General features: G+C 30.9%; 2 protein-coding genes across 5 annotated transcripts; both read left to right on the top strand.

The window, feature by feature from the left end:
- The first annotated feature begins 5,757 nt into the window (after nucleotides 1-5,757).
- On the top strand, nucleotides 5,758-20,788 carry LOC129916450 (caspase Dronc-like). 4 transcript variants are annotated; one of them, XM_055996423.1, is made up of 5 exons: nucleotides 5,758-5,797; nucleotides 14,204-14,297; nucleotides 19,661-20,331; nucleotides 20,400-20,509; nucleotides 20,574-20,788. In XM_055996423.1, exons 2-5 carry the CDS (start codon nucleotides 14,220-14,222, stop codon nucleotides 20,786-20,788), a joined length of 1,074 nt encoding a protein of 357 aa, XP_055852398.1. In that variant the 5' UTR covers nucleotides 5,758-5,797; nucleotides 14,204-14,219. The 4 variants fall into 4 exon arrangements, with proteins under 4 accessions (XP_055852398.1, XP_055852397.1, XP_055852399.1 ...); XM_055996422.1 differs by lacking the exon at nucleotides 5,758-5,797 and adding an exon at nucleotides 13,304-13,376; XM_055996424.1 differs by lacking the exon at nucleotides 5,758-5,797 and adding an exon at nucleotides 13,315-13,387.
- On the top strand, nucleotides 10,297-11,464 carry LOC129914912 (caspase Dronc-like). The gene is made up of 3 exons (XM_055994362.1): nucleotides 10,297-10,890; nucleotides 10,960-11,069; nucleotides 11,247-11,464. The coding sequence occupies exons 1-3, from the start codon at nucleotides 10,328-10,330 to the stop codon at nucleotides 11,462-11,464; spliced, it is 891 nt and encodes a 296-aa protein (XP_055850337.1). The 5' UTR covers nucleotides 10,297-10,327.
- Nucleotides 20,789-23,724: the final 2,936 nt, after the last annotated feature.

Raw genomic sequence — 23,724 nt, 5'->3', positions numbered from 1 at the left:
GTTAACCCGCAAGGTGATGGCAAACTTCTGACGTCATGTGGGTTTGTCTACAAGCTCGGATTGACACCACTGTGGTAACTAAAATTAGCCGTTATTTTCAAAAAAAAAAAATATGAAACTCTCAGTAAATGAAGAGGAATCACAAAATGGAAATATACGTTCCATTGGGTTACTCTGAAGTTCTTCGAAATAATTTCACACAAAAAGTTGAAGCACTTTAATGCATCCGTGAGTAGTTACTACTACACTCAGGGAAAAAGCATAGTCACTTTGTAGAATGTAATGAAATTTGGAGGATAACTATTTTTTTACCAGAAAATAGTTATAAAATAGTTAAAAATGACAACTATAATAGTCACATGCAAAAATAGTTAAAAGTAACTACCTATTTTGTAAAGTTACAGAAAACAAGATGTTGTATAGTTACAAATGACAAGATGTCGAAGCGTGCCAGTGCGAGCAGGGGCGTACACACCATTGGGGCAAGTGGGGCGGTGCCCTGGGGCCCTCAACACGCCAGGGTCCCGTAGGGAGACAAGGCAGAGAAGGCAACTGGTTAAAAAATTATCGAAACAAAAAGATAATATACTTGACATGAATCACTCCGGACACAAAAGAGACAAATTATATTTTTCAGCGAATTGGTAGCCAGCCACATAATATTTCATTTAAAAAAAATTATTACCTCAGGTGTCCCAAAAAAATAAATTGATTTTTTGGAAGAAAAATTACATATTATCTTGGGGCCCCAAAAAATGTTACTTACATAATTTTAACGATCAACAAATGATAGGAACATCAGGGGCCCCAAAAAAATAAGTGGTCCTATACGTACTTTTTTATTTGTTCTTATTTTCTATATCAAAAGGGCCCCAAAAATGTAGTCTTGCCCCGGGCCTCGACAACTCAACGTACGCCCCTGAGTGCGAGTATACAAGTTTCAAGTCGTGTGTGTTCAAAAATGGAGACTTTTGTTTAAAAAGAATTAAACCTTTTGTTCGTTTAATTCTTTTTAAACAAAAGTTTTTATTTTCGAGGAAAACCAGTGTGAAATCATAAAAACTTTTTCAGGATGTTGCTGCAAATAAAGGTAAGAAATAAAATAATTAAATAATTTATTAATTGTTCAAATTTATTAACAAATTTTTCAGTGAAACAAAAATCAATTTATCAACAGAGAGTGCAGCCAAGCTGCCAATCAGCGTATTTCTTTGGAACCATTAGGTACCTACTCTTGGGACATTGTATAAAAAACGATTCTAAATAAAATAAATTGAACGACTGGGGTCGCACGTACTTGCTCTTATGGTAAAAGTAGATCTTATCTTAAAGCTTTTTATAAAAAAAATGAGGCAAAATTACACGGTGTTCGAAAAATGAGGTTTTAAAATATACGCGGGCGGAGACCTATCAGGTTTTGTAGAGCTAGTTGCACTGAATACGAAACGGTATTTGAAAATCCCCTAACACCCCCAAAATCTGGAGTTACGGGCAAAAAACGGTTTTTTGGACCTTCACCCATTGAAAAAATTCTAGCTTCGACAATTTTTTACCCATTTTCGATTTTTTTACAGTTTCTAATAGAAGATAAATATACCTTTTTAACAATGTATAAAACATGTAACTCAGTTAAACCACTTAGAATTTATAAGATGTCAAAGTTCAAAAATTCAATTTTTTTTGTCATTTGCCCAACTTCGGCATCAATTTAAAGTATATGTTTTCAAAACAACATGCTATTTAAAAAATATATTCTAAAACTATATCTATTTCCCAATTGATCGATGTATTTTTTATGAAAATCACTTCAAAATTGGCTTAGAAAAAAAAATTTTTCAATTTCAACCCAGATACAGAAATTCGAACTTTTAGGTATAGAACAAAAATGTTGTTTCGGCACGTAGTAGGATAAGTTGGAGGCCAGGATTTGATGAAGGGTTTTTGTAGAGGAGCTCAATACAAACATTTTTTTTCTTTAAGAGGGGGGTCTATCTCCCCCCGTTTAGGTGGGAGGGGCATTTTTCTAAAAAAAAATTATCAAAATAAAAAAACATTATTAAAAAACAACGGCAACACTTACAGTAATAAATGATACCATTTCCAAAAGGCAAAATTGTGCATTTGATTCTTATTTTTAAATCAATATAATATTACCAATAGTTTTTGAAATAATCGATTTCAAAGTTAAAAATAGGGGAAACAAATTTTTTTAAACTCATTTTATACTATTTTTGTCCAGACTGCGAATTTTAGTAAAAAAAATTACTTACACAGAGAACTGCCTCAATTGATTCCTTATCGAACCGTGAAAACTATATGTTTCTATGTCTTATAGTTTTTAAGAAAATTGAAAAATAAAAACAAATAAAAACAAAAAATATTTTGAAAAAAGAAAAATCTGATAAAATATTTTTTTTCAATTTTCCCAAAAACTAGAAGACATAGAAACATATAGTTTTCACGGTTCGATAAGGAATCAATTGAGGCAGTTTTCTGTGTAAGTAATTTTTTTTTCTAAAATTCGCAGTCTGGACAAAAATAGTATAAAATGAGTTTAAAAAAATTTTTTTTCCCCTATTTTTAACTTTGAAATCGATTATTTCAAAAACTATTGGTAATATTATATTGATTTAAAAATAAGAATCAAATGCACAATTTTGCCTTTTGGAAATGGTATCATTTATTACTGTAAGTGTTGCCGTTGTTTTTTAATAATGTTTTTTTATTTTGATAATTTTTTTTTAGAAAAATGCCCCTCCCACCTAAACGGGGGGAGATAGACCCCCCTCTTAAAGAAAAAAAATGTTTGTATTGAGCTCCTCTACAAAAACCCTTCATCAAATCCTGGCCTCCAACTTATCCTACTACGTGCCGAAACAACATTTTTGTTCTATACCTAAAAGTTCGAATTTCTGTATCTGGGTTGAAATTGAAAAATTTTTTTTTCTAAGCCAATTTTGAAGTGATTTTCATAAAAAATACATCGATCAATTGGGAAATAGATATTGTTTTAGAATATATTTTTTAAATAGCATGTTGTTTTGAAAACATATACTTTAAATTGATGCCGAAGTTGGGCAAATGACAAAAAAAATTGAATTTTTGAACTTTGACATCTTATAAATTCTAAGTGGTTTAACCGAGTTACATGTTTTATACATTGTTAAAAAGGTATATTTATCTTCTATTAGAAACTGTAAAAAAATCGAAAATGGGTAAAAAATTGTCGAAGCTAGAATTTTTTCAATGGGTGAAGGTCCAAAAAACCGTTTTTTGCCCGTAACTCCAGATTTTGGGGGTGTTACGGGATTTTCAAATACCGTTTCGTATTCAGTGCGACTAGCTCTACAAAACCTGATAGGTCTCCGCCCGCGTATATTTTGAGTGTTACACCGTGTTATTATTAGATTTAATTAAAACATTTCCCAATAGGTATGTAAAAAAGTACATAAAATCTCTTTTTATAATTAATAAAACACCGTTTTTTAAGGTTTTGATCACAAAACGAAGTATGCCATCTGATTTCTTGTATGAAAAGGTATTTTTAGAAAAAAAAATTCGAAAATCGTTGCAGCCGTTTTTTAAAAAAATAATTTTTTATATATAAAAATTTTCTAACATTTTTAAAAAAAAAGTTGGTATGCCATTTCGAAGAAATAATTAATTTACAAATAAAAACGAAATTTCAAAATTTTTCGTAAACCCGTTTTCAAAAAATTAATTTTTCGAACAAAAAATTTTAAAGTATTTTTTAAAAATCCAAAAATGTGTTTTTTGAAAATTTTCTTAAATTTTAATATTATTTCTACTTTAACGCTTTTGTATAAAAATTTTCGTTGAAATCGGGTGATTCTTGTACGAGATATTTAGAAACCAAAAAAACCGATCTATGGCAGGTACCGTTTATAACGGTATAAAAAATATTCTTTATATTTCAAAAGTTGGCTCTCATGTGTAGTACTACACACAAAAATTTTATTTAATATTGTTAGAGCCGTTTTTGAAAAATATTAACTTCTCTATTTCCGTTATATGGCAGGTACCGTTAGTTTTGGTCATAAAAATAAAATTTCAATTTCCCCTCTAGGGAATCACAAAAAGTTACTAAATACCAAGTTTGAAGAAAATCACTTCACTCGTTTAGGCTGCGCTCCAGATAGAGACAGACACACAGACAGACAGAATTGCCGGACCCACTTTTTTGGCATTCTCCATCATTGTAATGTCATGTAAAATTGTTATCTCGAGTTCGATTTTTTTTGCGAATCCTAAACTTGCCCTATAGTACCTATATCGCAAGTAAAAAAATATTTAATATTTTTTTTTTTATTTTTAGTGTTTTTTTTTATATAATTTCCCCTCTTGTAAGCGGAGGGAGATTAACTTCCCTCCTCCCCCTGTAAAAAAATGCATTTTATATAGGCCCATAGCTCCTCCCTAAATCTGACTATTTAAATAGTCACAAATGACAAATAACTATTTTAATAGTTAAAATTGCTTATTTAATATTTAATTTGGAAAATACTTCGACTGACTATTAAAATAGTCACAAATAACTATTTTTAACTATTTAAAATAGCTATCCCGATTTTAACTATGGAAATTGTTAAAAAATGGTTAAAAATGACTATTTTTTTTTCTGTGTCTAGATATGCCGAATCTCAACGAAAAAAAGAATCATTTGTCGTCAATGGCCAATGAAAAAAATTTTAAATTTAAAGAAATGGGTTTTGGGGGTAAAACATACGAAAGTTTCCGATATTCTGGGTACCTCTGGTTTAGATCTGATGAAATTTTAACGAAAAAATGACGAAAATTGTACGAAATTTTCAGTATATTGCGAGTTCTGTCTTAAGATGTTCATTTTGAAAATCTGAATTCAATCTCAAATTAACTAGAATTAATGTGTATTCTTTATGCACAAAAAAGATAAAAACCTATTACATTGCAATAAACAAATAAAAGAAAATAATAAATGAGAATCAGATTGGTTATAAACAGGTTAATGGCGTTTTTAATTGGCAATCCGGAATTGTTCTTCGATTCGGAATCCCAATTGAACAGTTTTTTTTATTCTGAAGAGTCTGATGTTTGGTGTGAATGTCTTGGTTGAGTTTGACTTGTGTCACATATACGTGTATTCGCGCCAAATTTCATTTGTTTTTATGCTGCAAAAACATTTTGTGCTGCTCTATGAATGTGTGAGTGATTCTGCTTCTGATTCTGTTTTTAAAACCAGAAGAGAAATTCTCTTTTTTTCAGAATCAGAACTGTCAGTTTTGCCCAATTGAACGCTTTCAGATTGCTTTTTTTTGCTTCCAGATTGCCAATTAAAAACGCCATAAGTATTATTAATTTAATGCCCGAAATAATGGCGCTCTCTTCACTGAACAATATTTCAACAACTGTTATTTCACTAATAGGTATTTATAACTGTTACTTCAATGTGGCAACAGTTAAAATACCAGCTAAGCCCATCCATAGCGCAAAGCGCACTACAATGGTATGATAAAGCTCAAATTTGCTTGAAATAGTTCAAATTTTGACGAACATTTGCGTATTTAAACTTAAAAATTTCAAATAAAGCCCATAGGCGCATGCGCAATATATTGTGAACATGGAATATTCCAGAAACAACAAGAGAGAGAGACAAAGATATGTATGTATATGAATTGATTTTGGTGTTGCTGTTTTTTTTGCAAATTCGCTGGATCGCTTTGATCGAAATTTCAGAAGGAAGGAGAGAGTGTAGGAGTCAACAGCTAAACAAATTAACTGCAACTAAAACCAACAATCAGCGAGTGAAGTGTATGTAAAATATTAAATAAAATGCTCATTATTGTTACAAGAAATTATTTTTTCACAAAAAGTAGTAAATTGCTAAAATCTTTTTTATTGTTTTCGACTCACATAATAACATTCTAACTTTTTGTATGTTTAGTTTGGCGAGAAAAAAAATTTGAATACAATCGTGTGCATCGTCTGCCGGCCGGCCGGAATGGCAATGATAGTAGTTAGTTTTTCGTCAAAATATGTCTCGTATTTTAAATTCTGAAAATGTTTCTTTTTTTCGACTTTTGATGAAAAAGATGAAGTAAGCTTTAAGTCGAAAAGGTTGACGAGAAATAAAAAAAAGGTACAAAAAATGACAAAAAAAAAAAAAAACTGTCCTCGTCCAGATCCATATTTTATAAAATTATGAACTTCATAAAAAAAAACCAATTCAAAAACTGGCTACTATTGTCTTTATGCTCCTACAAGCTAACAGAATGAAATATTATGTTCTAGAATTTTCGTGCCAATTTTTTTTTTTGTTTGAACACCTGTTGGATGAAAGCTGTCCAGCCGATTCTAAGCTAACACGCATTTAATTTGACCAGAAATATTTACATAACCAAAAATTATATTTTTTTTTGTTCAGATCTTGTACGAAACAATGGACAATGACGATGGAAAAAGAGGAAAAGATTTTTCATTTTATAGAGTGAGTAATATAGTTTTTTTTTATCTGGAATTTTCTATGCAGGCTAAGTGCCTACCTGATAAGAATACACGAATAAACAGTTTAACCAAAAAAAAGTGATCAGTTGATTTTCTTATAATACACATACAGTAGACTCTCGCTAACTTGAACATACGATAACTTGAACAATCCAATATCTTAAACATGCTATTTTCTTCAACTTTTGTATTGCTGATTCTATAAGTTGAACAACTAAAATCTTTGAAGCTCTATAACTTTAACAATTATTTTTTTTTTTCAACATAAATTTGAATTCCCTCAATGTAGTAACTACGTTTGTAATTGCGTTTTGTGTCATTTACATTAATTTATAAAACAAATTGAATTCATACAAAAAACGAAGACTTTTTTATGTTCCAGTTACTTGAACAATCCAATAACTTGAACAAGCCTGGTTTAGTATGTGTTCAAGTTAGCGAGATTCCACTGTATTTATATAGTCATTTCAATCGTTTATTTCAATCGTTTATTTTGAAAGGGGAATAAAGCCATAATATTTTTTTTCATTGAAATTGAAAAAAGATGTTTTTTTTTTGTTTTTTGTTTTTTTTTTTTTTTTTTTGTAGCAGTATGCACTTGACTTTTATATCTTTTGAATTTGTTTGGAGTTTGTAGAAGTAATGATAAAGAAATAAAACTATCCGTCAGGTTCAAAATAGGATATTGAATAGGTACCTAATTAAAGATTTCTTCATGAAAACGATCCAAAATATGCCTCGTTCGTTCGAAGACTATTTGGCATAGATCTTCTAGCACATAAAGTCTGAGCGAAGACAAATAAATAGCCCAGTCGGGATGTACAAAAAATTAAGCTGAAAAGGAAAAAATTGTTTATAACTCAGGGTGTTTTCATAAACGTCGGAAATCTACGTTAGTCCAATCGTCTTTCTGCTTTGCTGAACACACCAATTCTGCAGAATGTTTGCAGGCCTGCGTTGGTACAATTTTCAGCAGTCACTGAGTTCATAAACGCCAGAAAAAAAAAAAATATAAAAATTACCACAGAATGAGTTTTGTTTAATAAGCAAAAAAATATTTACTTTTCGGTTTCCGAAAATATTGTTTTTAATAACACGAAAAATTTGTAAACCGTGTTACATTAGGCTGGCTCGAAAAAAATACATACTTTCTTCTAAAAAAAATAATAAAAACACCGAGTGGTTCACATTTGAAACAAATTATCTATGGAAAAAATATTTTTAATTAGGGTGTTCAAGAAAGTTTTTTTTTTGCGTTTGAAAAAAAAATATTTTTAGTGCACAGAAAGTTTGTTAAGTGCGTTTTTGCTATAATAATATTAAATTCATGTCAAATTGATTAAATTGAATTTGGTTGAATTCCAAGCGTAAATGAAAAGTATACCATTTTTCTGAGCCCCCTAATTCGAAAATACCCACCCCAATTTTACAATATATTTTAAACAACATGTTTTACAAACTTTCTCTGCAGTGAAAATTAATTTTTTTTTAAATGCCCACAACATGTTTTACAAACTTTCTCTGCAGTGAAAATTAATTTTTTTTAAATACCTAATTAATTAAAAATTGAACCACCCTAATGGAATTTTTTTTTTCATCGATAATTTGATCAAAACAATATCCACGTTGATTTTTTTGGAATTATTCAAGCAACTTTAGAGGATAACATTTTTTAGAGCCACCCTAATACGGAAAAAATCAATATAAACTCATCATCTCAAAAAACACGATTTAGAAATTGTCTGTGTCATTAAAATTTAAATTTTTCGGAAAATGAAAAAGGAAACATTTTTTGCACCACCCTAATTAATTAATATGTTTGCTTTTCATTTTTTTTTATTTATTAACAAAAAAAAAATCGAATCTAGAGGCAAATAAATTTCTTCGTGAGTTCTGCAGCAATAAAATTTTGGCTGCGCAATCTGCCCGATGTTGACGACATAATGACGTTTATGAACAGCAGAACTGCAGTTGGACTAAGTTAGTCCGATCGCAGATCTGACTTTATGAACACAACTAGCGCAGGCCTAAGTTAGGCAGACGTTTATGAAAACACCCTCACTAACATTGCAGCTAGATTTCTCATGCCCAAAAACATGGCCGAGTTATTCACTAAACGTGTTTTACCTTTCATCCAAGATGGCGGCTTTGGCTCAAGGTCGATTTTCCGAAAAACTGGTTTTAAGCTCTCAGTGATCCCCTCTACCGTCCTATGAAAAAAAAAATTGCACGATCTAATTTTTTTCATTTGAAATGTTTAATTCGACTGGGCTAAAACCGAAGTATCTCCAGAGGCCGGGTTTGCCGGGGCTAGACTAAATTTTGGGTGCTCTTTTGATATTTGGAGGCCCCTTTCAAGAACAAATAAAAAAGTGCATATACGTCCATTTTTTTTTTGCGAGCTAAGATTATTCAAGTAGAATTTTTTGGGGCGAAAAGATAACACTGCCCAACACACAACAATTTTCCAGACCGTTGTTTATCATTTCTTACAAAATTTAGGTTGCTGATTCCAAAAATAATATTAGTTTTTTTTCTAGCAGTTCTAGTTTTTGAATTATTCATACATGAAAAGGCATAGAAATTCATACAATTTTGTTTTTGTAAAATTTTTTTTTTATTTAAATTTGTTTTTTTTTTTTTTTTGTATTTTTATCAAGGGGCACGGTAGTGCTCAGCCAAGTTCTCTAGCAACTTTGGCACTACACCCTTATTTACAGGAAACAGCTCAGGCCATTTTAGACCCTCCTCTAACTTCCAAACCAAAGATGCTAAAAATTTCAAACTCCTTACATTTGTTAAGCTGGTCAAAACCAAACTCCTCACAAAATTTCAGCTTCCTACGATGAGTAGTTTCTGAGATATAGGGCGTCAAAAATCTCAAAAACCGTAGCTGACTGACTGACTCACTCACTGACAGATCATCAAAATTATGAAGAACTTCTCGCCATCGTAGAAAATTGAAATTTTACATTCGCCCATTTCCACTGAATTTTCATCAAATATTATAGAGCATTTCTGATTATCGTAGAATATTGAAATTTGGTAGAATGGTAGATTATACAAAGAAAAAAAATTAAAATTTGAGAATTTTAGCCAGGGGGCGTAGCAACCGCCCATTTCCGCTGAATTTTAATCAAATATTATAGAGCACTTCTGATTATCGTAGAATCTTGAAACTTGGTACCTAGAATGGTAGAGATGGTAGTTTATTTGAGAAAAGTTTGGGTTGAAATTCGTATCAATAAAATTTCGATTGTTTACTTGGCAATTTTTGAAATAACTTTAAAAATCGGTAATTAAAAGAAAAATTGTCAAGAGATCAATCGAAATTTTATTTATACGAATTTGAACCCAAACTTTTGAACTTGGTACACTTTTCCATCTCAGTACTTTTTGTGCCAGCATAATTTCAACATAGGAGAACTTGGTTCCTTTTTTAACAGTAATGTTTTTGTTGTGATTTTACTTACTGAACCGAAATACATTACATTCGTAACAAATTTTTCCAACAAAACTTTTAAAACGCTTGAAATAATAAAATCTAAAAAAAAATAGTATGAAATCACCAAAAAAAAAATGAGAAAAATTAAAATATCTAAAAAATAGAGCTTCTAGAAAGAAACCAGTGTGATTTTTAGGCTTAATGAACCCAAATGCATTATGTTCGATAAGAAAAATTCTGTTTTTTTTTTTTTTGCTCAATGCGAACTGATATCCAAAATTATGTATAATTTGTATACAATATTATATTAACTAATCTATTTTCTCGTTCTCTATATTTTTCAGATCATAATTTTAATATTTTTAATAATATTTTCTTGCTATGCTACAAAATAAAAATAGTTTCTATGACTTAAGTTCAACGTATATACCCGCTCCAGATCCCAACAACAAATTAGTCCCAATAACTAGCGAAGACTTAAATTTGGCTAAAGTTTACGAAGTCAAAAAATCTAAAAGAATACACTATGGTCAAGATGGACTGTCAAGTTACCCAATGCAGACACAAAATCGGGGCGTTTTGCTCATGGTCAACATCATAGATTTCCCAAATAAAGAACTTGAACGTCCAAGTGCTAAAAACGATTCAGAATGTTTGCTACATTTGTTTCTAGAATTCGGATACACATGTTTTTCATATCACAATCTTACGAAAAAACATTTTTTTGATATATCAAGAAAACTTAGAAAATCTGAATATTTGGAAAAAACAGAATCTTTTTTTTTGGTAGTGATGTCGCATGGCGAAATGGAAAACATGCACGATAGAGTGCAATTTAGTGATGGAAAAATGTGCAAAGTGGATAAAATAGAAGACCTCTTTTCAGAAACCAAATGCAAGAGTCTAAGTGGAAAACCTAAAGTAATGGTTTTTCCTTTCTGCAGGTAAAAATATTAAGTTATTTTGGATTTTCAAATTTTACTTTTTAATGCCAAAAGTGTATTCTACAATAGACATGCATCAGAAAACCGTCCCGAAAATAAAATGGTCGACTGTTGGCCTTCAGTTTATAAGCCACAATCTGTTTTTTCAGATATTCTCGTTTGCTATGGAACGATTAGAGGTAAGGTATTTTTTTTTAAAATAATATCTGGGATCTGGGGTTGAATTATGACACACGTATACGTAAACGTATTGACGCTATGTGTCTCTATCTTTTTCTTATACGTATAATTGTAGTCGTATGCCGTAATTCGACCACTGGTTTCAAGCTAATCAATTTAATTCTTTCTAACTAAAGGGTTTCAATCATGGCTAGACATTGAGAAAGGATCAAACTTTATTCAGGAATTTTGTGAGACTCTTGCTGAACACGCCCATGACACGCACTTGGAAAACATGCTTAAAATGATCGGCAAAAAGTTGAAAGATAAGGATATACAAATACCTGCTTTTTATAATTATGGATTCGACAAACTATTGTATTTTAATCCAGGAATACATATATGTGAAACATAAAACATAATTTACATTTTTTTTCTTATTTTATAAGTTTTAGTTCTTAATTTATGTTGACATTTGAAAAAAAAAAAATACAAAAAAAAGTTTTCGACTGGCTCTGCTGTAGCAGCAAACTAACCAAATCGTTTTTTACTTACTTACATGTAGAAAGATTTATTTTCATGGATGTGACGAAAACATGACCATTAAAAAAAGTATAACAAAAATAAATGCACGTCTGGGTCACACGTACATTATGTATGTATATTGTATATGTGTGTATGTACAATTGTACAGTAGGTACATGCTCTTATGTTAAAAGTTGCTTAGAATACTATGAACTTTTTTAAACATTCATAAAATAATAATTTTAATTTAATTTTTTCATTCATTTTATATATACGAGTAGTTTTCTTGTATAACAAGTAATTTTAGAAAAAAATTGTTTTCAATAGACTGGGCACTTTTGTATAGGACGTGGCCCATTGGTGTAACAGGTGTAACACATTGACACATATACATCAAATGAAAGGTCTCGATGAGTGTATTGTTTTTTTATATGGGCAAAAGTCTGTTTCTCGTGCAGGGAAAGTGCAGCGATGCGTTTTATGTTCAAAAATGTATGTAATAAAATTCATAAATGTATACATTTTGACTAGTTGCTAGATTAAATTGAATCAAAAACATTATAATAACGGTGTTGGAAGTTTAATTAGGCTATTCCATCTCCAGTTTTCACGCATGACGCAATGCATTTTTCGGTTTTTAGAACAATTTTGTATGGGACGTGGCCCATTGGTGTAAAACATTATTTCTTTGAATGGACACAAGACTCTATCTCGTGGAAGGTGCAGTGATGCATTTTATGTTCAAAAATGTATTCAAGGTTATTTTACATGTTTGTGTTTTTAGGTAGTTTCGCACACGACTTCAAAGTACAGAAGATCGCATACTTGCTGAAAAATTTTTTGGTATTGCATATCATAAATCCATAAATCCACCGACCCGGGTGTCACCCACTTATCATTATGAAATCAAAAGAATGCAAAAGAATGCAAAAAGAATGCAAAAGAATGCAAAGGAATGCAAAGACTGACAAAAAAGATTGCAATCTTTTACAAGTCAGCTTAGAATATAGCTATTCCCTACCCAAGAATCACCCCTTAAATTAACAAATTTTAAATATGGAGAAAAAGGTAATTTTTCAAAAATTGTTTTTAATTCAGGGATAATTAATACGTAATTTTTTAATATTTATTCAAAAAAATACTATTCTCAAGCTTTAAAATGCCGTTTCAAATAAAAAAGTTGTCTTAAATAGATGCAAAACTATAATAACATAAAAATGACGTTTTCTAAAAGTTCGAATGCGGGTAGCGGAGAAACCGCGCAACTTAAAATTAAATAGTTATGGATTTGTTTTCTTACAGACCTAGAGAACATCTACATGAGAATCAGATTGGTTTTAATTGATTATAATATTATTAATTAAATTGCCGAAATAATGGGATTGCACTCTCTCTCTTTACTGAACATTATTTCACTAACTGTTATTTCAGTAACATGTATTCTTAACTGTTATTTCAAAGTAGCTACGGTTATCGAAAAGTAGCAGTTAAGCCCATCCCTAGCGCACCAAAATTGTATAATAAAGCTCAAAGCTTTTTGATATATAGTTCAAATTTTGACAAATAGGTGCGCATTTAAAATTTAAAATTTCAAATAGAGCTTATAAGCGCATGCGCAATTTATCGTGAACATGGAATATTCCAGAAACAACAAGAGAGAGAGAGAGAGAGACAAGTTAAGTTATATATGTTGCTGTTTTTTTGCAAATTTGCTGGATCGTTTTGATAACGATTTCAGAAGGAAGGAGGAAGTGTCGGAGTCAACAGCTAATCAAATTAACTGCAACCAAAACCAACAATCAGTGAGTAAAGTGTATGTAAAATATTAAATTAAATGCATATTATTGTTACAAGAAATAATTTTTTCATAAAAAGAAATGGCTAAAATCTTCTTTATTGATTTCGAATAACAGAATAACTCGGATAGTTATAGTGGTATAAATTTTTGTATCAGCAATCTCAACCCAAAAGATCGAATTGTATTTTTTTTTGTTTTGTTTTGTTTGACGAGAAAAAAAATTTGCATACTTAATCGTATGCATCGTCTGCCAGCCGGTCGGCACGCGTATGTGTTTTTTTACTATCTGGGCTCTGGGGGAATGGTAATGGTATTTTGTTTTCCGCCAAAATATGTGTCTCGTATTTTAAATTCCGAAAAATGTTTATTTTTTATTTATTTAGTGATGAAAAAGATAAAGTAAGCTATAAGCCGAAAATGTTGACGAGAAAGAAAATAAAGAAAAAAAGTCTGTACAAAAATTGTCCTCAGCCAAATCCATATTTTTATAAAATATGAAATTCATAAAAACCAACTCAAAAGTTGGCCACTATTGTCCATAATTTCTATTATGCTCCTAACAGGATCAAACATGTTCTAGAACTTTCATTCAATTTTTTTTTTCTTTGGAACACCTGTTGGCTGAAAACATTTTAAACTTGATTTATGATAAATTACAAATACAATGCAATGTTTAGAAAAAAATGAGTCATCCGAAAAACTTATACAGATAAGGAAGAATGCACCTAAATATTTTGTTTTAATATAGAGGATATCAAAGGAAGCTAACACAAATCTAATTTGACCAAAAAAAAAATGCTCATAACTATAAATTATTGTTTTTTTTTTCAGATTTTTGTGCTAAACAATGGAAAAGGACAAGGAAAAACGAAAGCCCGACAAGGTCGATGGATTTTTTGGTCTTTGTGGAGATACATTTTCATACGTGAGTAATATAGTTTTTTTATCTGGAATTTTTCATTCAGCTTAAGTACTTGATAAGAATATTAGTGAGCCGGCTTAGCAACAAAATTGTGCACTTTGTGATAAAAGCATGAAATTAACATCGTTGGTAGTACTCAATATAAGAGTTATTATGAGATATTGGGCCACCTTGTATTCCATCCGGAAAAGTAGATACAAGACTTTTTCTGTGTTGCACTCGATTTGTTGCATATCATAGTATAGGCAATGAAACATTTTTATTAATATGATACATGATTTCGAGGTATTTTCTAACGCCCGACCGAATAAAATCAATACCAAAATGTCTCGACCATCATGTAAAAAGTTATTGGACTCTTTATGAATTGTCTTATACTCAAAGAGCTAGAATCAGAATATTACCAAGTACTCCTTGAAAAAAAGTGGTAGGTAGGTTGATAAAATTTTGTGTGGACATTTCATATACCATAGAAAAAAATAATAAAATATGTCCATCAAAAAATTTCAGGTCAAAGAGTGTTTTTTCTAGCGAGAAAGCTAGTGGTGCATGTGGTACCATATTGCACCACATGGAAAATTTTTGCATTTTTTTAAACCGCATATATATTTTATACATCGTATGAGAATCAAAAATAATCAAAAAAATAATTATATTTACCATAGAATATTGAATTTTCATGCAAAACTTAAATTGTTTGCTTTTATTTTTTATTAAATTTTCATACAAATTAATGTTTTGAAGGAGTGAGGTGCAAAAGTAAAAGTATGAAAAGCAATTGTGCAGTTTGTGGTAAAGGGATCAAATTAATAGGATTGTTAATACAATATGTAACCCTCATTTAAAGATATTGGGCCACTTAATATTTTACCTAGGAGGATGTACATGAGCCATCTAATAATCACAAGTTTCACAAAAATTCATTTAATTTGCTTTATGTGCATCGTTATAAACGCCGTTTAAGGTAAAATATTAAGTGGCCCAATATCTTTAAATGGGGGTTACATATTGTAAGTAAGTAAGTTGAGAAATATTTCAAGCAATCGCTCAAGGGGATTGAAAATAGGACTGTCACTTGCGTAAAGAAAAATCTTGTTTTAAGGAAAATTTTTTCTCAAACTTGAAAATTTGACTGATTTGAATTAACTGTTATCAAAAAAACATTTTTTTTTTAGTATATCATACATACTCCTCGAATTCGTCGTCTCACTCGTACAACTCAAACAAATATTCGCGAATCATTTATTTTATTTTAAAATTAGTACAAAGGACCCCGCACATTTTGTATGGGAAGTGGCCCTCGGTGAAATTGTCTGAAATTTTAGAATTTTGTTCTCTTGAAGCTCTTGATCAAAAGTCGGTATGGGCAGAAAGTAAAAAAATGGACAGTTTTTAAGATAACGGGTTTTTTCCGATGACCATCTCAAACCATTTATAAGGGATAGTAACTCTATACATTGTGTTTTGCGTCTTTTTTTAGTGGAATTCATAGGTTTTTAGGGTCGCTGAATCCAAATCTGAAGTCCATTTTGCCTCATGAGGTCAGGTTTTCAAGATAACCTCAAAAAGTGCCACAGCCTCAAAAAAAAATTTTTTTTGATGTGGGAGTGCGACTATATTAATTATATGTTTTTTGGGTCGCTGAAACCAGATTCAAAGTCTATTTTGTCCTATCACGTCAAGTTTTCGAGATAATCTCAAAAAAGTTGTTCGTTACTTTTTTGCGGTTATCTCAAAAACTTGAAGTGATAGGATTAAATACACTTCAAATCCGGGTTCAGCGACCCAAAAAACATATAATTAATATAGTCGCACTCCCACATCAAAAAAAAAAATTTTTTAAGGCTGTTATACTTTTTGAGGTTAACTTGAAAACCTGACCGCATGAGGAAAAATGGACTTCAGATTTGGATTCAGCGACCCTAAAATCCTATGAATTCCACTAAAAAATGACGCAAAACACAATATAGAAAGTTACTATCCCTTATAAATGGTTTGAGATGGTCACCGGAAAAAACCCGTTATCTTAAAAACTGCCCATTTTTCGACTTTCTGTCCATACCGACTTTTGATCAAGAGCTTCAAGACAACAACATACTAAAATTTCAGACAATTTCACCGAGGGCCACTTCCCATACAAAATGTGCGGGGTCCTTTTAATTGTTAAAAACAAAAAAACAAACGCTCGCAATGACACTTGCGTTTTAGATCGGAATTCATAGTCCTTACTCAACAAGTTAAGATTTTTCTCAACTCCAGTAAGTTGAGAAATATTTCAAGCAATCGCTCAAGGGAATTGAAAATAGGGCTGTCACTTGAGTAAAGAAAAATCTTGTATTTTTTTCTCAGACTCGAAAATTTGACTGATTTGAATTAATTGTCTGTTAATTCAAAAAAAACATTTTTTTAATAAGTCTACATACATCGGTTTGATTTGTCGCGGTTAAACAATATTTAAAAATAAATAAATGCAAAAATATATTCGCGATTCATTTATTTTATTATAAAATTAGTACAAAATTTGATTGTTAAATACAAAAAACAAACGCTCGCAATGACACCTGCGTTTTAATGTCAACTGACTGAAAAAAAAACTTAAGCGTTTCCTTAAGTAAAAAAGCATTCTCAAATGTTCACCTGAGAAAATTTTTGACTTTAGTGATGACTATGAATAAGGATTCACTTGAGCGAATGCTTAAGATATATCTCAACTTGAGTGACGACTATGAATTTCGCCCTAAATGTTCGCTGACGCTGTGCTGGACTGTTCTAGGCAGAAAAGTACAGCTCTTTGCTGTTCATTGAGTTTTTTTCTGTGCTAAACTTTTCTAGTTTGCTGTTCATTGACAAATCTAGAACAGTTTAGAACAGGATTGCTCGTGGTTTTTATAACTAAAAACAATTTTTAATTATATTTTTCGCAGTAAAAACACAAAAAAAAAAAAATAGAATAAAACGGGAAACGATAACCAAAAAATTCGTATAATTTACAATTGTTTTTTTTTTGAAAACTGACGTTTAAAGGACTTTTCTAACTTGTTCTGACGTTTCTCACGAAACTATGCTGTCCTGTCCTGTTCTGATCTAGAAAAATCCTCGTTGAACATAATTAATAAAACTGTTTTTGAAAACGAAAATCAAAAATTATTATTACTATCGATTGGAAAAATGATTAATCAAGATCAACATATAAATAACTTCCAAATAAAATATTTCCATCCTTTGGAATTCTGAAATGGACAGTTAAGACTTTTTAATTTAATGTCATTTCTAACAATATATGTATATTATTTATTAATAATAAATAGTAATTCAAAAATATTCAAAGAATGGATTACCAATATATTAATAGCAAAATCTGGTGCATCTTGTGAAGATAATACTGCCCATAATCTCGTAAAGGCCCTAATTCTTTTTTTCTTACTTTTGAATTATAGAGGGAAACACTAAATCTTATATAGCAATTTGCATATAAAATGAAAAAAATCAAAAGTACATTTTGAATTTTCTGACTTATTTGAAGACCCAGGCTAACAAAATAAATGAGAATAAATCAGAGACAATGCCCTAACTCCATTAAGTGCATTATTTATGATGTTCATTTGTTCATATATGGGCGACCCAGCAGTTTGTACCTACCAACTCCAAATTTTTTTTTCCTAATTCCATAGAGAATTGGGTGAATATCATAACCCTGATTTAACGCACACTTCTGTTCATCCTATGTTAAGAACACTTTTTCCATATTCTGAATATTAAAAAGGCTAAAAGTCAAAAAAGTAAAAAAAAAAACAAAAAAAAAAAAATTTTTAAGTTTTCAGCACTTTGTCAAAATTATGAAAACATCTTCCGAAATAATATTGTTCACCTTAAAACTTTTTAAAACTCTGCTGTACTTTTTTTTTTTGTATCGCTTTAAATACAAAAGTTATTAATAATTTTTTGTTAAAAAAAATGCCAGTTTTTATGTCGAAAGTTGTTTTTGAGATTTCTAGTGAAGACAAACTAACCGAAGTATCGCAAATATTATGACATCATCGTTTGGTCCATTTGAAACGACTTAAAAAAAATGATCAACAGAAGTATTTCCATTGGGCTGGAAAAAATTAAATTTAAATATTCAGAACAAGTTTTGTTATAATATTCAGTGCATAGAAATCTAATTGATCCAATGAGTTTAGATCGCCATGATGGGTCCCGATAGTTCATTCTTACTTAAGGTAACCCTCTCACACTCACAGTCCAAGATGGATCTCAACCAACAAGCCTCTCCAGCCACCACACAGCCGGACCCTAGCTGTCTCCAGTTCGTTTCATTCACTGATAATTTTTTCGAGCATTCATGGGTTAAGACAGAAGACGAAGAGTGAAGTAATTTAAAAGTATTGGCAAGAAACCAAATTTATCTAACCTTTGTATCTTTGGTTCCATTATGTGGCCAAAAGAGAACTGAACTTATTTAGACATAAGATAAAGAACATTTTTAATGCTTGGATTTTGGATATGGTTCATTGTCACATACAAACATATCGAGGACCAACTTTACATAATTTCAGCAGATTTCAATGCAGAGTATGATATTTAAATTTGATATGCAGCTTAGATTGGGCTGGTGATAAGAATTATTGTAAATCTTTCTTTAATCGAATCCAACATTTTTTTTAGAAGTGATTTGTGGCACAAAAGTTAATAAGTATTAGAGCAGTATAAGAAATTTTAGGCATGGTTGCAGAATTTGAACAATTTAGACCAACCCCGGGAGTCATTGAGGGCTTCGTAGAGACTATTAACAGGGAACATTTATCTACTGCTTAGTACTTAAAACTACTTTGAACTACTTTTACTCTATTGAAAAATTAGTTCAAAGCATCTTTAAGTAGGTACTAAGCAGTAGATAAATATTGCCAAAGGAAAATACATCAAAACCCCTGTGGAGATCTGTTGCCGATGATCAGCCACCAGTGTAGGGAAGTACTGTAATCTCAGTTTGAAATTTGGTTGGCTTGAAAAAATTCTTACTTTTTTGTACACATTGTAGGAATATGATTGAAACGTCATATAAAAGGTGAAATAATAAGCTTTCAGATGATATCAAATTTACTATAGGTTGTCATTTAAAAAAATAGATTTAAAGGTGATGGAATACAAAAAAGGTAGATTTTTTCGATTTTTTTTTTTGCAAGAAAAATGATTTTTTAATGTTTCACTGCTACCACGTGTCAATCGCACACATAATTTTTTTTTTAAGTCTGGGGCGCCAAAATTGAATTGGCCTGGGGTGGCAAAACTCCAAGGTTCTGCACCTAAAATATGTATACAATTTTTATATTAAATACTCTATATTTTCTTCTTCTCTATCTTTTCAGATCATCAAGAACGCATTCACTATTATTAAAATATTATTAATAATAATATTTATATTATTAACATGTCATCTAATCATACTACAAAATAAAAATAGTTTCTATGACTTAAGTTCAACGTATCAAGATCATGATCAACCAATTTCCATCAAAATACCACCCGCACCAGATCTCAAGAAAAACTTAGTCCCAATTAACACAGAAGACTTAAATTTACCTAAAGTTTTCGAAGTAAAAAAATCTAAAATAATACACTATGGTCAAGATGGACTGCCAAGTTATCCAATGAAGACAAAAAGTCGGGGAATCTTCTTCATGGTTAACATCATAGATTTCCCAAATAAAGCTAAAGAACGGCTTGGTGCTAAAAACGATTCAATAAGTTTGTTGCATTTGTTTCAAGAATTCGGATTCACATGTTTTCCATATCACAATCTTACAAAAAAACAGTTTTTTGAAATATCAGAAAAACTTAGAAAGTCTGAATATTTGGAAAAAACAGAATCTTTTGTTTTGACAGTGATGTCGCATGGTGGGATGGAGGACATGCACGACCGAGTACAATTTAGTGATGGAGAAATGTGCAAAGTAAAGAAAATCGAAGAGTTCTTCTCGGAAACCAATTGCAAGAGTTTGATTGGTAAACCTAAAGTTATGGTTTTTCCTTTCTGCAGGTAGGAATACTTAGCTTACTTTGGATTTTTAAATTTTGCTTTTTTAATGCCAAATATTTCCACATTAGACAAGCATCACAAAATCTTACCGAAAATAAAACGGTCGGCTGCTTTCCTACAGTTTGTAAGCCACCACCTGTTCTATCAGATATTCTTGTTTGCTATGGAACGGTTAGAGGTAAGGAATTTTTTTTTTAAATAATTTTTTTTAAGCAAATCAAGTTTTTTCTTTCCAACTATAGGTTTTCCATCATATCGACACCCAATTGAAGGATCAAACTACATACAGGTCTTTTGTAAGATCTTAGCCAAACATGCGCACTACATGCACTTAGAGGATATGTTAAAATTGATCGGCAAAGAGCTGCGTGAACAGACAAATTCACAAATTATAGCTCATTACAATTACGGGTTTAACAACCTGTTGTTTTTTAACCCTGGAATATGTGAAAATTAGAACATAATTCAATTTCTACTTATTACATTTTTTTTATATATTTTTGTAGTTATATAATTATGTTATTCTTACTTATTAAAGTTAAATATTCTTATCTGTAGCAATTAAAAAAAAAAACTACGTATAATTTATAAAAAAAAAAAATTAAAAACATTAAAATAGTAGCTTCTTAGGTTACACCAAAAAAAAAAGAATGGGCTAATTTTGGTATATTTTAATTTTTTTTGCTTAATTATAAGTTTTAGTTTTAAGTTGACATTTAAAAAAAAAATAAATAAAAAAAAGAAGTTCTTGACTAGCTCAGCTGAAGCAGTTAATAATAACCATCTCGTTTATTATTTACTTACATCTCGTGGAAAGGTGTATTACTTGGCTGTGACCTGTAATAACAACATGACCATTGAAAATAGCCTTAGAAAAAAAAATAAAAATAAAATGCACCTCTGGGTCGCACGAACAATGGCTTTTAAAGCATTCATAAAAGAATAATTTTAATTTAACCCTTTCGGACCCAGCGTTACTCTCATGTAACATATATATTAGGGTGCTTCTTATATGGTCGAAAAAATCTTTTTCTCGATTTTTTAATGGGACACCCCTGCATTATGTTCTCCCATATAAGCATAGTATATGGTATTTTTTATTATTTTTTTTATAATTTTAAAATTTTCTGAGAAAAAAAAAAAACAAAATTTGGTGTATTTTTCGAAACTTTGAATTGTGGTAGCGACCCCTAGAACGTGTTTAAACTGGACCAAATTCTACCCAATTTATATTTAAGGCAGGAAGAACAAAATGAAAGGGTGTCCCATTAAAATTTCGGAAATTGATTTTTAAGAAGCACCCTAATATATATTTAAAAATTCGTAAAAAATATAAAATCAAATATTTTTTTAAGTTTCGATGGCTTGATTGAAAGATAACAATGCCTGGTTATTGGATTAGTACAAAAAGCTAGTCAAATATCATGAAAAAGGGACTGAAATTCACATTTTTTTCTTTTTTGCAATTTTTTTTTTTAAATTTAACGCACATCCTATTTATTTTAAAGTAAAGTCCTGCTATTACTTTATGCCACAGTATCATGGTTATTTTCTGAAATGAGACAATAGTGATCTTAAATTCAAGGTATGGAATAAAATGTTTGTCGGGAAGATTTGGGGAGAGATTTGCTGAAGTCTGTCTGTTAACCCGCGAACATTTTAGAGAAGAGTCATAAAATTTCATGGAGTTAAATCTGCTTTTCAACACCTACGGAGTAATTGAGCCTTCCTAGAACTAAGTTTAGTACCCAAAAATGCTTGACTGATGCCCTCGAACAGCATCCGGTTCCAATCACCCCTAGATTTGGTCCACAGTTTAGTCTGATGCACGATAATGCGGCGCAGGGACATAAGTCCCCGGGACATAAGTCCCGAATTTTTTTTTCGGGACTAATGTCCCACTTTACTGGGTCACAAGTCCCGAATCCAATTCGGGAATTATGTCCCACCTTACTGAGACATTAGTCCCGAAAAAAATTTTCGGGACTTATGTCCCACGTTTTTTTTTTTGTATAAATATATCTATAGAGACTATTAAAGACTACAGCTGACGAAATAATAGAACCGATATTGTTCTCACGATTTTTTTTCGTAGTACCAACTCCGATGTAAGGTACGGTTACAAGCTGTTGGAAAACAAAAGCAAAGCTTGCAAATTTATTGGTAAGTCGAAATTGCATCGTGATAAAATATAAACAAATGTATAAAGTGAAAGTTTAATAATTGATATTTGTGATAACCGATATGAGTACTTACCATTGTGAAGCGGAAAAAAATTTCTCAGATTTGAATCTCTTTAATTTGCACAACCCAAACGCGGAGCGGAAAAAATTTTGCCCACGGGAGAATCCATTTTGAGGTGTGCAAATAAAAATTCGCGCGAATTTTTATTTGCACACCTCAAAATGGATTCTCCCGTGGGCAAAATTTTTTCCGCTCCGCGTTTGGGTTGTGCAAATTAAAGAGATTCAAATCTGAGAAATTTTTTTCCGCTTCGCGTTTATCGAGTTAGAACACAAGCATATCTTTGAAACAAACATTAATCTGGCAAAATATTCTCTTTGAAGTTTGAGTTATATTTTGTTTCCTTGGAGCAAACTGGAGTAAGACAAATTTTATATAAAACTTATTCTTTGATAAGTAAGAATGATTTAAAAATCATAATGGTATTATTTCGCTTTAATAAACCGAAACGAGGCACTTTTTTTTTATTTTTTTTTTTTGAAAATAAATTGACGCGAAAGAGAAAGCCAAATGTTGAAAAATGGCTTTATTTCTCTTTTGAAAATTAAAATTATACCAATTCGCGAAATACTTCCTGATTTCACTTGGGCGTATTTCATGGCACCAAAAAATAATGTTATGGATTAATTAGTACCTATATGAACATTTATAGTAAAAATTTATGTATATAAAATAGTTTTCACTTTATTCGGGACTTATGTCCCATTTTCGACTAAAAAATTCAGGACTTCTGTCTCAGTAGGGTGGGACATAATTCCCGAATTGGATTCGGGACTTGTGACCCAGTAAAACGGGACATTAGTCCCGAAAAAAAAATTCGGGACTTGTGTCCCGGGGACTTATGTCCCTGCGCCGATAATGCATGCTAGAGTGGTTTGAGAATATCTTCAAGATTTTAATATTCCAACTTCGGATTGACCACACAGAAATCTGGATTTGAATTCAATAGAACATGTGTAGGAAATATTGAAAAAATGCATTCGCGACCGAAATCCAACCCCAAGCATTCTTGATCAACTGAAAACTTCAGTGAAAGAAGTATTACAACAAAACCTTCAAAAGTTAATTATTGGAATGAAAAACGACTCTAGGTTGTCATATGCGCTGGAGGAGACTATATTGCATACAATTATGGGAAAGAACCGTCAC

Source organism: Episyrphus balteatus, chromosome 3, assembly GCF_945859705.1.
Source record: "Episyrphus balteatus chromosome 3, idEpiBalt1.1, whole genome shotgun sequence".
NCBI lineage: Eukaryota > Metazoa > Arthropoda > Insecta > Diptera > Syrphidae > Episyrphus > Episyrphus balteatus.
The sequence above is the reverse complement of the archived record's forward strand: the minus strand, read 5'-3'. Positions and strand labels throughout refer to the sequence as shown.